Source organism: Gobio gobio (genome assembly GCF_949357685.1).
Source record: "Gobio gobio genome assembly, chromosome: 12".
Taxonomy (NCBI): Eukaryota; Metazoa; Chordata; class Actinopteri; order Cypriniformes; family Gobionidae; genus Gobio; species Gobio gobio.
This window is the reverse complement of record NC_137105.1, coordinates 54,384,931-54,399,894: the sequence shown is the minus strand read 5'-3', so window position 1 is coordinate 54,399,894 and position 14,964 is coordinate 54,384,931. Positions and strand designations below refer to the sequence as shown.

The window sequence follows — 14,964 nt, the reverse complement described above, 5'->3', positions numbered from 1 at the left end:
GCTAGTTCTTCTGACTGAGGCTAGTTCTTCTGTCTGAGGCTAGTTCTTCTGTCTGAGGCTAGTTCTTCTGTCTGAGGCTAGTTCTTCTGACTGAGGCTAGTTCTTCTGACTGAGGCTCGTTCTTCTGACTGAGGCTAGTTCTTCTGGCTGAGGCTAGTTCTTCTGACCAATCATCAGTGAGGAGTTAAGGGTCTGTACCATAGACCGTAAAAAAAAATATGGACGATGCGACTTCATTGCCTTCCGCTGACCAGAGTTGAAGCTTTAGGTGGCCACACACGGAGCTGACATCTTGGGACCGAGTCTGCGCATTAGAGAGCAGGAAGTAGAGGCGCGGTTATCAAAAGCCCGCCCACACTCTCACAGATGCAGAACAATAGGCTCTATGCACGCATTACTTCCGCGTTTGACGTGAGGCTGCTCTTCCCTTTCCGGTGCGGGAGATTGAAAGCAGAGGAAAGCGGGATTATGGCAGAGTCGTCTAAATTTACTCGTTGTTTGCTGGAATTGCCCAAAGTTACAATAAATGACGTAAGAACAATTGTCCGGATGTGCAGTATGACGCCCCAAAGTAAACTTGAGAAAGGTTTCAAGTTTTATGTGTCTTTCTATCTCTGCAATTATGAAGGTAAATTCAGCTAACCGTGACTAGTAGGGCTAACATTGTGCTGTTATTTTCTTGATCCTTCCAGCAGCAGGCTAATCACGTTAGTAGAAATGTTTGACAGTTAATGTTTGTAATTTTTTTTAAGTCTCATGTAAAAACAGGGCCACAAATGACATCTCAGTGAGAGCTCATTGCTATCGCTCTATGAAGAAAGCAGAAACACCACACCAACTGAGAGTAGGACTGGTAGTTTAAATGTGACGTTCAAAGTTCTGTTGAACATGTTCTGGGTTTTTACGGTTCTAACGTTACCACAGTTTAGCTTGGATAACCACAGAAGTGCACCTTGGCTGGGTGCGTCACCTGCTGGGCTGGTATATGACCCGCTTGAGAGACCATCATTTGGCTTGGTTGAAATAAAATGCCCAAATGCACTAAGCTACATTGACTGCAAGTACCTCAGAATTAATCGTGGCATATTCAAATTGACTGAAAGCCATCCTTATTATTGGCAAGTGCAGAGGCAGTTGCTTATCACAGGTATGGAATGGTGTGACTTTGTTGTCTGTGCCCATGATGACATGTTTGTGCAGCGCATTTACAGAGACGCTTCTGTGTTAAGCTCTCTGAAACAGAGATGTGATTTGTTTTTCTTTTGTACATATCTGCCAAAATACCTCTCTATGCACAAGTAAATGAAGAATAGAATTCATGCATGATTTTACAAACGTAATTTTAATTTGTCAGGTCATCTAATTCAAGTATTTATTTCACAATTCCATCTTTGTTGACAATGTCATTTCAGGTTACAGTAAATTAAATGAAGGGCTCATATACAAAATATTGCAGGTGATTATACAGTGAGAGAAAACATTTATAGATATTTAATTTCTGCCTGTCTGAATTTACTTCTAGAGCATTAGCTATTGCTTGCCCATGCTTTAACTAAGGGCCCGTTTAGATAGTTGACTAAGAGACAGGCTACTGTGTAGAGTTGATTGATGCTGCCTGTGAGTGAAAGAGGGATTACTGTACTAAATATCTTGTGCTCCTTCACCCTTTGAAGGAGTCGCTCAACATGGACTCTCAGTCTTGCAATAGACTGTGTTTTCCTGACCTCTGGCGCAGACAGTTGTGCTCTCTTTGAGTTGGTATGTGGACTTTGCAGGGCACACAGTCTTCCACGAGGAAACCCTTATCTACCATTACAGCCATTGTGGGTTTTAGAAGAGACACAATACCAGACTGCTTTAGGATCTCTCTGTCACTGATGGCGCCTTCGTAGAGAGATGACACAAAGGTTACGGCACTGTGAGGGGTCATCCCAATCAACCCTTTAAAAGTGCAGTGCGATTTGTAGGTAGAGAATACCTCGCTCTGAAGGAGAAGAGAGATTGGTGTTTGGCAACGCAGTTCAGTACAGTCCAAAATCACCTGTGTGTCTGAGTAATACTGAAAAACATCTGGCATGTGAGCTTTGACCGTCTCTTCATCCAGCCAAATGCCACAGCTCCAAGTACAGTGTAGAGAAAGTTAGCCCATGTGTTGATGATGCGGCTTACAGTTGATTGGTGGATTCTGAATGTGTGGGCCAGATCCTTCTGCATCAGACCCAATGACAGATATGTCATAAACAGGAAAAATTTGTCAATGGGTTGAAGAGCCTGTAAAATATATTTAATTAATTACTATTACACAAACACCATATCTGGCACAGTAAGTTTGATTGTCAAACAAAACAATGCAGTATCTTTATAATATTAAATGCTTCATAATACATTTACCGTTGCATTGGCAGTGTGAGGGAGCTCATCTGTCTTAGCTCTTGGCACACGCACTATCTGCCTCCAAAAGGCCATCAAGTGGCCATGAGTCGCAAACCTGTGGAACATATTTAGGTAACACTTTATTTTAATGTGTCCTTGTTACATGTATTTACTATAATAAAAACAATAAATTAGGCATAATGACATGCAACTAACCCTAATCCCACCCTAACCTAGTTAATTAATATTACTCAGTACTTAAAATGTATAATTACACTGTTACAGGTACACATTAAAATAAAGTACCCCATATTTCTTTTGATAGCATGTTAGATGATCATAGACAGTATTACATAGCAGATTTATTAGCATCCTAGTTGTAGTGTCCATTAATACAACATGTCAGGACAGAGAATAAAAAAGCCTACCAAATAAGTCATTTAACAAGAGCAGAAACTGGACCTCACAACTCCCTCATCTAGACAGTCAGTGGAGTTTGTTTATTTTAATTTCCAGTTATTCTTGAAATAGTGCTCTCTTAGTTGTGGTTGACAGCCCTATTGATTAATTACAATTGATGACAAACACTGGACATTCAGCTTACCTTGTGAAAAACCGAATGTCATCATCAGAGGCAGAAAACCGCTCCAAACAGAACTTGCTGCTGAGGGTAATCTCCTCAGTGTGTTGTTGGAGCCTCTCTATTTCAGCGTGAAGATCTTCAGTGTGATCCAGGGACACATCTAGGGCAGCAGGTTCGGCAGTGGAGCAGTAGTCGTGGTCCGAATATTCCACTTCCATAGAGGGGGCATCGGTATGTAAAGTGTCCGTGTTCAGTCGCTCTATCCTTTCCCAAACTCCAGTCCGTGGGGCTGAAACAGTGAAGCTGTTCCAATGAAAAAGCACCGGGATAGCTCCATTCTTCAGACGTCTGCGTCCGGCTGGAGTTGGAGGTTCGATCTGGTCTGTATTTTGGAAATGTCGGCTACACACTCTTGTCTGGTTTGTAACTGTAAAATTGTCTCGTCGTATGTTAACTATCCACCTCTTCTGTACTTCCTTGTCTTTGGGAAAGGTGTGGAAACTTAGAAAAGTGTTAAATTTTGCAGATGCTGTGCAGTGGTGGCTAGAAGGGCTGTCCTCCCGTCTTTGAAACGATACTTTCATGATATACTATATATTTATATATATACTTTATATATACTATATAAATATACATGTCTAGAGCAAAAAGAATTGTAAAGCAAAAGCATCAACTAAATTAACTACTTAATTGTTTTGTTGACTAGCGTTTCAGTAGTAGCATAGCACTCTACGATAGGCAGAAGTAAGCGAGCATCCTTATATTTTGCCGGAAACACGTCACGCACCGCCATGCATAGAGTCTATTCATTATGATGGTGTGAAATAAACAGTTATAGAAATGTAGAAATTAAAGCTAAAGCTCCAATCTCCTCCCAAAAATCCAGAAAAAGTCTGTTAGTGCCTTAGTGACAACTTCACTCAGAGAAGCGTCAATCTCAGCTGTCAATCATATTTATAATCATAGTATTATATTTATTATTCGGTAACAAATTATGGGTCTAATTTACATTTGAGCATCTAACGGTTGTGCAGCAGAGTCTTCTTAGGACACACACATTACACATTTTACACACACACACACACACACACACACACACACACACACACACACACACACACACATTAACACACTTTACACTAGATATGCTCCGATCAGCATTTTTGGGGTCAATCACTGATTACCGATCACCAAGATCATGATCTGCCGATTGCCGATCAAAGAATGGCAGGGGAATGGCAATCTTTTATCTATAATCGTGCAGAGTTTGCACCATTTGTAGAAATGAAACTAACTCTAAATTAACTGTATTGAGAAAAAAAACTGTATAAATAGGCTAGAGTCAAGATCTTGAAGAACCACCAAGTGTTTATTTTAGAAAATGAGCTACTGTTGGCCATCTTTCCCAAATAAGGCAGAGTAACATAAAATTATTCCAAACAAAGAGGGGTTAGGCAGACCAACACACATCAGATCAGCTTAATGGGATGTAGCCTCTTAAAACACTGATTATATTTAATAATTGGCAGCTATATGTAAAACTTGTTACACCAAAACTGGCTACTGCCACAAAGGACAAAACTATGGCAAGTTTTTTTTTTCTGTTATTAAGGGTGCTCCGATCAAGATTTTTGGAGCTGATCACCGATCACAGGAAGCAGTATCTGCAGATACAATCACCGATACTGATCTATTTGAAGCCTTCTTTTTATCATGTAGCATTATTTATAGGGAATTTTAAATTTCATTTTTGTTTTTAAAGACAAATTTTCAGGTAGGTCTACCATTAGTATTGAGGTAAGAAATACTAAAGACATTTAATAAGGAATCAAATGTAAATTAATATTGGTCTTCCCTGAATAAATTAAATTAGATTAATCCTTACATTTAAGGTTGCAAAAGTTAATCATTCAAGAGCAGTGAGTGTCATAAAGGTTCGTCAAACAACACAAGACAAAGAGAAACTCAGAGACAGCAGCAGTTTATTCGACAGCTGTCCCTTTAAGAGCGAACACGGATACGGTTACAGCTGCACAAACGTTCACTCGCGAGTCACGACGGGGTTTACGTGCATACTCGTCAAGACAGTGATTTAGTACATACATCTGTGTGTATTAGGGATGAAACGGAATGGAAATTTAACATCACGATTATAGTGACCCAAATTATCACGTAGGGATGAAACGGTATGGAAATTTAACATCACGATTATAGTGACACAAATTATCACGGTTACCAATATTATCACGGTTTTGTTCAAGTTTTATATTTGAAAATTAACAAACAAACTAAAGCAGTTCTATGCACTTTTTTAAGCAAGATTCTGTGGGATTTTCTTCCTTATAATGGCCGTCGTCAATAGCAACGCATAAATAATAATAATTTCTCGTAAATATAATCTCTAATATTATCTCTGTAAATATATTCTCAAGCAATATTCTCATCAGTGTTCAGCAATGATGCATTTAAATCTAGCATGTTTTGTGTAAGAGCCCAAACAGTATCCTAGAGAAATAATGCATATCCATATTTCCATATGATTTGACAGTTTAGTTTATTTTATTAAATATCAAAATGTCTGCATCATACCTGACACCTAGATGATCACTTTACAGTCAGTTTTATGACTGTCATTCTCTTCAAATGCTATTAAAGTTTCAAACGTGTATAACGTTACCAATGTTGTGTGTAACTTTAGAGACGGTCCCTAAATTCACCAACTTTATGCCAGTAATATCAGATGCGCTGTGGTTCTGCTGTGAATGTTTGAAACTATTTTCGCTGCTGAAATAGAACAAAAACAGTCAACCTCTGTATGAGTGAATCTCCTGCGTACATCACACACACATCTCTGCTTTTAGTGTAGATTTCAGCGAGTGAGAGCGGCGCGCGCTCTGAACAAAATTCCGGATAATCTGAACGCCTCTGATTATGAGACATTGCATTCATAAACTCAATATAAACACGTGTGAGTGGTTATAATGCGCAACGCGATTATAACAGATGGCTTTTGAGAAGACTATAATAAGTTTAACAGCAGAGTGGCTAATGTGCAGCCGAAATAACGTTAACTTACACCCGCAAACGGCGGTTGTTAATGGCAAACCCTGATTATTATCCCTTAAATGTCACCCTAGTCTTGTCTGAACTTGTTCGTTCGCTTCACGTTATTATTTCCCAGACGTAGTTTTGGTATTCAGGTCAAAGTCCACTTGCCTTGCGTTCGTAGTTTTGAAGAGTTCCCCCCATTACAGCGACTTTATTCTGGCATGTTCTGCAGACAGGGTGACCATCTTCAATTGAGTTTCCCTCAGGACTTTTGTAAAAGCCAAAATATGACAACGCCTCAGATTTTGTCCTTTTAGATATCTGAAAAATCTCCCGGCGCTGTCACTGCCTTCTGCCATATCTTCTCATTCAGAAAACAGCGGGGCTGCGCCAGACTGTCGCTGACTGGACAACATTTACCGCGAGTTTTAAAATCGTGATAATCTCACGCGGTTTTAATGATAATTACATTTTATACGATATTACTAACCGTCACTAAATTTTACCGTGGTTTATCGTGAAACCGGTAATCGTTTCATCCCTATTATCACGGTTATCAATATTATCACGGTTTTCTTCAAATGAGATGAAAGTGTTCAAAAAGAACAGATGCACACACTTAAAACATTTAAACAAGTTTTATATTTGAAAATCAACAAACAACAAATAAATAAAGCAGCTCTATGCACTTTTTTAAGCTAGATTCTATTCTGTGGGATTTCCTTCCTTATAATGGCTGTCTTCAATAGCAACGCATAAATAATAATAATTTGTTGTAAATATAATCTCTAATATTATCTCTGTAAATATATTCAAGCAATATTCTCATCAGTGTTCAGCAATGATGCATTTTAATCTAGCATATTTTGTGTAAGAGCCCAAACAGTATCCTAGTGAAATAATGCATATCCATATTTCCATATGATTTGACAAGTTTATTTTATTAAATATCAAAATGTGTGCATCATACCTGACACCTAGATGAACACTTTACAGTCAGTTTTATGACTGTCATTCTCTTCAAATGCTGAAGTTTGAAACGTGTATAACGTTACCAATGTTGTGTGTAACTTTAGAGACGGTCCCTAAATTCGCCAGCGTTATGCCAGTCATATCAGATGCGCTGCGGTTCTGCTGTGTTGGTTTGAAACCATTTTCGCTGCTGAAATAGAACAAAAACAGTCAACCACTGTATGATGAATTAATCTCTTGAGTACAGCACACGTTTATCTCCGCTTTGAGTGAATATTTCAGCGAGTGAGAGCGGCGCGCGCTATAACTCCGGCTAATCTGAACGACTCTTTATGAGACATCGCATTCATAAACTCAATAGAAACACGTGTGAGTGGTTATAATGCGCAACGCGATTATAACAGATGGCTTTTGAGAAGACTATAATAAGTTAAACAGCCAGAGTGGCTAGTGTGCAGCCGAAATAACGTTACACCCGCAAATGGCGGTTGTTAATGTCAAGCCCTGATTATTATCCCTTAAATGTCACCCTAGTCTTGTCTGAACTTGTTCGTTCGCTTCACGTTATTATTTCCCAGACGTAGTTTTGGTATTGAGGTCAAAGTCCACTTGCCTTGCGTTCGTAGTTTTGAAGAGTTCCCCCCTATTACAGCGACTTTCTTCTGGCATGTTTGCAGACAGGGTGACCATCTTCGATTAAGTTTCCCTCAGGACTTTTGTAAAAGCCAAAATATGACAACGCCTCAGATTTGGTCCTTTCAGAAGTCTAAAAACGGCGCTGTCACTGCCTTCTACTATTTCTTCTCATTCAAAAGACAGCGCTTCGCTGTGTCTGCACCTGCGTCAGACTGACGCTGACTGGACAAGATTTACCGCGAGTTTTCACAATCGTGATAATCACACGCGGTTTTAATGATAATTAAATTTTATACGATATTACTAACCGTCACTAAATTTTATCGTGGTTTACCGTGAAACCGGTAATCGTTTCATCCCTAGTGTGTATCTGACCATTTCAGCGCAATTTGTACTTGCAAGCTTTTTGTGACATGGCCTGTGTGTGTGTGTGTGTGTGTGTGTGTGAGATGGCCTGTGTGTGAGATGGCCTGTGTGTGTGTGTGTGTGTGTGCGCCGAGTGCTGAGCGGTTTGAACACTGGCAAGACTTAAAAATAAAAGCAAATGATAAACTTTAGTGACGATGCGACACCTCGATTGTGCAAAGTGGCAAATCCTGTGTCAACTGTGCAGCTCGATTTTAGTGCAGATGCGCTGATGTGAAGCCATTTGAGCATTTAGAAAGGGAGAGAGAGAGTGCGCGCACGCGGTGATTCACGCGCTGTTTGTGAACTTACGTCCCACAGAAAGTTTTCAAATGACTGCGTAAGTTATTTAATATAGAAATTTATACTACGGGGCCGTTGAATGCTTGAATCTGATTGGCTGATGAACGTTCTGAGGTGTGCAATTATTTTCTGGGAGATGCACAGCGAACGTAGTTCCAGGCAGCTCTCTTGACCGCATTACAGTTCCATATCACTTCGCATAGTTAACTGTAATAACGGACTAAAAAAACAACATGACAGACGATTTTCCTAAAGTAAATCTTAATATTTACGGTGAATATAAAACGTTCAACAACTGGGCGGCAGCAGTATTAGACAGTCCAGATGAAAACCAACAGACGGAAGCAGACATCAAAGGCAAGCTTTTCTGTCACATTACTGAAATCACACACACTCGCACACACACTACAGTTTGCACAGAAATGTGTCAGCGCTGCCCTGACGATTTGATCAGTTAGCCTATATAGTGGAGGCTACACGTGACATTTTTTCACTAGCGAGGTAATAACAGCGCTGTTTAGACGCACAGAGGTAGCCTAATTCGCACTCGCGCTCTCTCTCTCTCTCTCTCTCTCTCTCTCTCTCTCTCTCTCTCTCTCTCTCTCTCTCTCTCTCTCTCTCTCTCTCTCTCTCTCTCTCTCTCTCTCTCTCTCTCTCTCTCTCTCTCTCTCTCTCTCTCTCTCTCTCTCTCTCTCTCTCTCTCTCTCTCTCTCATAACTTTATTAATAACTGCAGAAGAATGCTATCAACGGCTCAAGCCTTAGTTAACAGCTTTAAATGACGTTTCGGAACTAGCAAAATAGCTGTTGGATGAGACGCGGAAGAAATAGTCCTACTCACAATAGCGATTTAAGTACAAAAACCGGACGAATCCCATTAAATATATAATCGGATCGATGTCTTGAGGTGTGGTAACCGTAGTATAAGCGGAATAATTGACTCCGGGCCGTTCAATTATTAGAATGATAATGCACACCCGAGGTGTAACGGCCACTCCGCTTCGCGTCGTGACCGCATCACCACCTCGGGTGTGCATTATCATTCTAATAATTGAACGGCCCGTCGTCAATTATTCCTTACATGAATTGTACCTCACCTTCAGCATTATAATTATTTTACCTGCGCTGGAAAGAGAATGAGACGGTGTCGCTGCATATCATGCCCTCGCTCTCACGGCAGGTGCAGGTTTATGAGTCGTCAGCATGCGATCGGTTCATGAGATCGGCCTTTTTAGAGACCGCCGATCAATCATCCCAAAGCGATTATCGGCAGATAGAGATTGGTTGCCGATCAATCGGAGCACCCCTACTTTACACACACATGTTAACCGATGACCGTTTGACCGATGGTTGACCGTATCAACGCTAACCGATCAAAGTTGTCGGTTAAAAAAAAAAAAGTGATCTCTAAATTAGGCTATTATAGACAGTGGACTAAACGCTACTACAGTTAGCCATCTCATTCCAAAATATTTTTGTGTGAAGTGAACAAATCCCTCACACTCCATTTTTCATAACTCGCCTGTTTGTACTTAATAAACCAATAAAAACATTTGGCGCGAGGTCACAGCATTTGGGTTTGCGCGCTCACAAGGTTTGCAAAAAGTTAACAGGCTAAAACACTCGAGGTTAGCAGGGCAGACGACAGTATGAAGCGTGCAAAGAAAAGTAGTGTGTGGGACCATTTCACCAAAAAGAACGACACAGATGTAAGTTGCAACTTGTGTGATACAGTGCTTAATTAGAAGGCACACAGTGAGTTAGACCTGCCTTGGCCGGTGCGTCTTGTACGCATTCTGAAGGTGCCTGTTTTATCCATTGGTTTTATCGTGTTGCAGTCTATTAGACAACATTCCGCATAAGATGGGCTTACATTTGGAAATATATCACATCTACATTTCAGTGGTAACACAAGGTGTTGATCATCATCTTTCTTTATTATTGTTAGCACTACCTCGAACTAAAGCGGCGTCTCTTCGGAGCTGTCATTTTCTTAAATGAGCCACGGCAATGTTTCAAATGAGCTTCTAACGCTAGACAAATGCCTTTATTTTCAACGCGATCACCTTGTACCCAAACCATTTAGAAACTAAGGAGCCATTTGTCCTCCGATTACAAACAAGCTCGCCGGGACACTGTGTGTGTGACGCCGCATTCACACGGGGCTTCGGCGTCAACGCTTGACGGAGGGCGTGGCTGAAGCTTGGTGCTGAGAGCGGAAGGCAGAGCGGCAGAGAGATGCGACAGAGTTGCGAAATTGCAGGCGCGGCTCGCGGCTGTTATTTCAAATAGCGCAGCATATTTTAATGCTGCCTTCACGTGCTATTGGAAATTTTATGATTCCGACTTCTGAAGTCGTGATTACGAGTGCATTGCATTCAAGTTTCAAAATGTGAGGGCGTTCATGAGCAATGTTTACCTAGGAAACTCGTATTTACGATAATTCAGAGAGCATGTGAAGGCAGCATAAACTAATCGGTTAACCGGTTTCAACCGGCTAATGAGGCTCGGTGGTCGGTCAAGAAAATGTTTAGTTTTCGCCATCCCTAACACACACACACACGAACACACTTTACACACACACCCACTAACACACTTTACTAACACACTTTACACACACACACACACACACACACACACACACACACACACACACACACACACACACACACACACACACACACACACACACACACACACACACACACACACACTGGGGGGTTTTAGTGAAATGTGGGGACATTCCATAGGCGTAATGGTTTTTATACAGTACAAACCGTATTTTCTATCCCCTTACACTGCCCCTGCCCCTAAACCTACCCATCACACACACACACACACACACTGCCCCTGCCCCTAAACCTACCCATCACACACACACACACACACACACACACACTGCCCCTGCCCCTAAACCTACCCATCACACTCACACACACACACACTGCCCCTGCCCCTAAACCTACCCATCACACACACACACACACACACACTGCCCCTGCCCCTAAACCTACCCATCACACACACACACACACACTGCCCCTAAACCTACCCATCACACACACACACACACACTGCCCCTGCCCCTAAACCTACCCATCACACACACACACACACACACACACACTGCCCCTGAACCTACCCATCACACACACACACACACACACACACACTGCCCCTGCCCCTAAACCTACCCATCACACTCACACACACACACACTGCCCCTGCCCCTAAACCTACCCATCACACACACACACACACACACAGTACTTTTACTTGAGTATGCTTTTTCAGTCCTCTTTCCACCGCTGCTAATCTGGGCTTTCACCTTCATGTATTCATCATACTGTTCTCTGTGCTGTTTCAGGGCCTGATATTAATTTGTCGTGTAGCCACATGATGTAGCAACTTTATTTTTACTAATTCTGCACAGTCCCTCTCTCTGCTCCGTGTCGGATATCTATAGCCAAAATATCGCCATATAACAGAGGTAGCATCTTTTCTGGCCACCAGGTCAGTGTCCGTCTGCTCGTGTCCATCTTCCCCCGTTCTCCGCTGCACACGGGACCATACGCGCCACACCTGCCACTGGCTAAACTAAACTCACTGCTCTTTCTTTTTATTAGCGGTGTATCAAATCAGCAAACAGCTCTCAGAGGGTTGTCATGTCCACGCATGCATTTATTTATTATTAATTTATTTCATAAAATCGCAGCATTTTGCGTCATATAATCGCACAGGCTTGATATCGCGATTGCGATATGATTAATCGTGCAGCACTAGCCAGAACTACATTTTTTGTTTGTTTTTGTGCACAAAAAGTATTCTTGTGGCTTCATAACAATAAAGTTGAACCACTGGAGTCACATGGACTATTTTAACAATGTCTTTACTTCCTTTCTGGCCCTTGAAAGTGTTCATTAAATAGCTGTCTATGGAGGGGTCAGAGAGCTCTGGGATTTCATCAGAAATATCTTCATTTTGTTCTGAAGATGAACGAAGGTTTTACGGGTTTGGAATGACACGAGGGTGAGGAATTAATGACCGCATTTACATTATAATTATATAATTACAGTTTGTACTGTATTTTAGATCAAATAAATGCAGCCTTGGTGAGCAAAAGAGACTTTCGAGTTTAGCTACAGGTACTGAAGCAATAAAGCACATCACCATTAGACGTTTGTAGCTGGTGTCTCACAGGACACACAGGACATTTCTTCAAATAAAAGTAATAATGAAGAAACTGATTAATCTTTTTTTCATGTATTTTTTGTGCTAAATTATAGAGAGTAGGATCAATAAGAGTATTGATAAGTACAAGTGAAAAAATCATTATTTAACTACACCCATCCCTAATAATAAGACAATCAAATATTTTAATCAATGAACAATGTAACCCATTATTATGTTGTTTGATTAATGAGTTACATTTCTGTACTAATAATTAGTTAACACTTTACATAGTTCAAAATGTGTTGGCTTAGTGTTGATTAATGCTGATTAATAAATGAATGCAGTTTGGTTTTGGGCCATTTTCTATTCGAATTTATTAGGGGTTTGTATTGGTTACTATTACATATAAGTAGTGATCCATAAATGTATTAATTAAACTAAACAAATTTAGTTATACTGTTTTACAGCAGAGAATGAAATGTTTGAGTTTATCAGTTCTATGTGGAGTTCAAGTTTATGGACCAAGCACAACTTCATTCCCTGGACTAAAGGTGAGAAGTATACTTAATTTTTATTTCTTTTAAATGAAGGTGGACGTGGTATTTTGGTCATTAGGACGTGCTCGTCACGTTCCAGCAATAACACTATAACGATTATGGGAATCACAAAGTTACGTCGCTGGACCGTTACATGGACGAATATGGTCCGGTCCGGTTATGTCTTCACAGCATAACTGTTAACTGTGTTAGCTGGGTTGTTTTTTTTTCTTCAAGAGTGCTCATAACATTTAAGTTTGTTTCATAAAAAGGTGGATTGGGCTCATATAGTTGTCTCATGATAGTTGATCTAGTTATTAAAACACAGTCTTCATTGAGCGGCTCTGCTTATAAACTCACTTTACGACACAACTCCTAAAATGGCCGTTAAACTGTAAAGATTGAGTTTAATATGATCACACACAGAAAACACTGCACAATAATATGACATGATATCAGAAGCTGATGAATGAACTTACCGTAATGTGATATTTATGGCCGTTTTTAACTCCTGGAAATGTGACTTTACATCTCGTCAGAATCGAGTCTTTACTTTGGTTTGAACTTCATTAGAACGCGCATGCGCAGGAGGCCGTCAACAACGTATCTATCTAATCATTTATTATGTACATCTATGGTCAACAACACATAAACCCCGCCCATCTCTCTTCTTCTGCTCTTAGTGTTCAGTCGCTGGTTAAATGTGTTTAGCGCCTCCTCCTGTACTGGAGATGTCATTCATTATTTATATTCACTGCACTTCCAGTTTAGTTATCATTTGTTTCACTGTAATTCTTTATAAATTAATGTTTTTGTCATTAATATACACTCCACATTTCTTTACATTTCCCTCACAATTATCTGTGTTTGTTTTATTAATGAAAAATAGTGTATTACAATCTCTGATGTCTTTTGTTTCTATTTATGAATGTTTATCTATATTGAATTTAATTTCTCCAAGAGGAATCTCTATTCTGTCGTTCATTTGATGGTGTTTGGTATTAACATCTGAATGTTTAGTGATTTTAAGTCACATCTGCTAAATGAATGAATGTATTAAAGCTTTCTGTCCTTTTCCTCCATGTTAGGATTCTTGTGTTTGTTCACATTGCTGAGAGAAATCAATAACATCAACACAATATCATTTCTTTATCGCAGATCAACAACAAACTGAACTGAACACGAGCCGAGAACTAGTGATGGAGAAACGGAGCTTTTCCAAACTCCGAATCAACTGAACCGATTCATTGACTAAATGATTCACTCTTGTGAAGCGCTCGAGACACGCTGGCGACCCCTGCTGGTCAAAACTGTGACACTGCAATGAGAACTCAGACCAAACATGTGTGATGAGACTCTTTATAACACAACTTTATGACATGAAATATAATCCACTATTAAATATGAGGTGTGTGTATAATTTCTGCTCTTTTATTCATTTGTAGAGCTTGTTGTGTGTGTTTTAGGCAGGGATAGGAAGCGATTCACTTTCACTTTTCCTCTGTGAACCCATGAACCAGTGTCTATATGTTTTTAAAGCTTTATAAATGTGTAGACATAATTTTAATAATAACTTTAATGCCATATTTAATAGTCTCTCGTTGACCTGAAGCTCTGCATAAAAACCCCTACAATTGAATAAAATAACATATTATACAGACACTTCATATTTAATGGTGTCAGATGATTTGTTAATGGCCTTTAATAGATTCGAGGTTTAATAAAACATTTGTAATTGGTTTGTAAAAGGTGTTTTTCTGCATGTTTGGGCTCAGTTTTCACTGCATTTCCACTGTTTGACCAGCAGGGGTTCTCAGAGAGTCTCAAGCGCTTCAGTGAATCATTTAGTGAATCAGTTGTTCAATTGAACAGTTTGGGGGAATCACTCCTTCAGGATGATTCTAAAGTCCCAGCAGGCACAGCTGCCTCCATCACC

The 14,964-nt window shown here is 40.2% G+C and overlaps 2 protein-coding genes across 3 annotated transcripts in view; both read right to left on the bottom strand.

Moving 5' to 3' along the window:
- Nucleotides 1-13,641, bottom strand: part of LOC307135114 (uncharacterized protein) — a 129,859-nt gene extending 116,218 nt beyond the window's left edge. Inside the window, exon 1 of one of the 2 annotated variants that reach the window (XM_079831301.1) lies at nt 13,508-13,641. The gene's annotated coding sequence lies outside the window, so the exon portion shown is untranslated. The remainder of the gene's footprint in view (nt 1-13,507) is intronic. The other variant, XM_079831302.1, reaches the window with a different exon arrangement.
- LOC307135151 (uncharacterized protein) lies at nt 1,331-3,597 on the bottom strand. Its single transcript, XM_079831356.1, has 3 exons — nt 2,978-3,597; nt 2,392-2,488; nt 1,331-2,271 (listed from the first exon to the last, which is right to left on the bottom strand). Exons 1-3 carry the CDS (start codon nt 3,538-3,540, stop codon nt 2,038-2,040), a joined length of 894 nt encoding a protein of 297 aa, XP_079687482.1. The 5' UTR covers nt 3,541-3,597; the 3' UTR covers nt 1,331-2,037.
- Nucleotides 13,642-14,964: the final 1,323 nt, after the last annotated feature.

What these genes read in the sequence shown, in the direction of transcription:
- LOC307135151 (XM_079831356.1), bottom strand. Translation starts at nt 3,540, where the DNA reads ATGAAAGTATCGTTTCAAAGACGGGAGGACAGCCCTTCTAGCCACCAC. An exon ending in GACATTCGGTTTTTCACAAG is followed by an intron (nt 2,489 to 2,977) that starts GTAAGCTGAATG and finishes TATGTTCCACAG; the next exon opens with GTTTGCGACTCATGGCCACT. An exon ending in CTCACACTGCCAATGCAACG is followed by an intron (nt 2,272 to 2,391) that starts GTAAATGTATTA and finishes TATATTTTACAG; the next exon opens with GCTCTTCAACCCATTGACAA.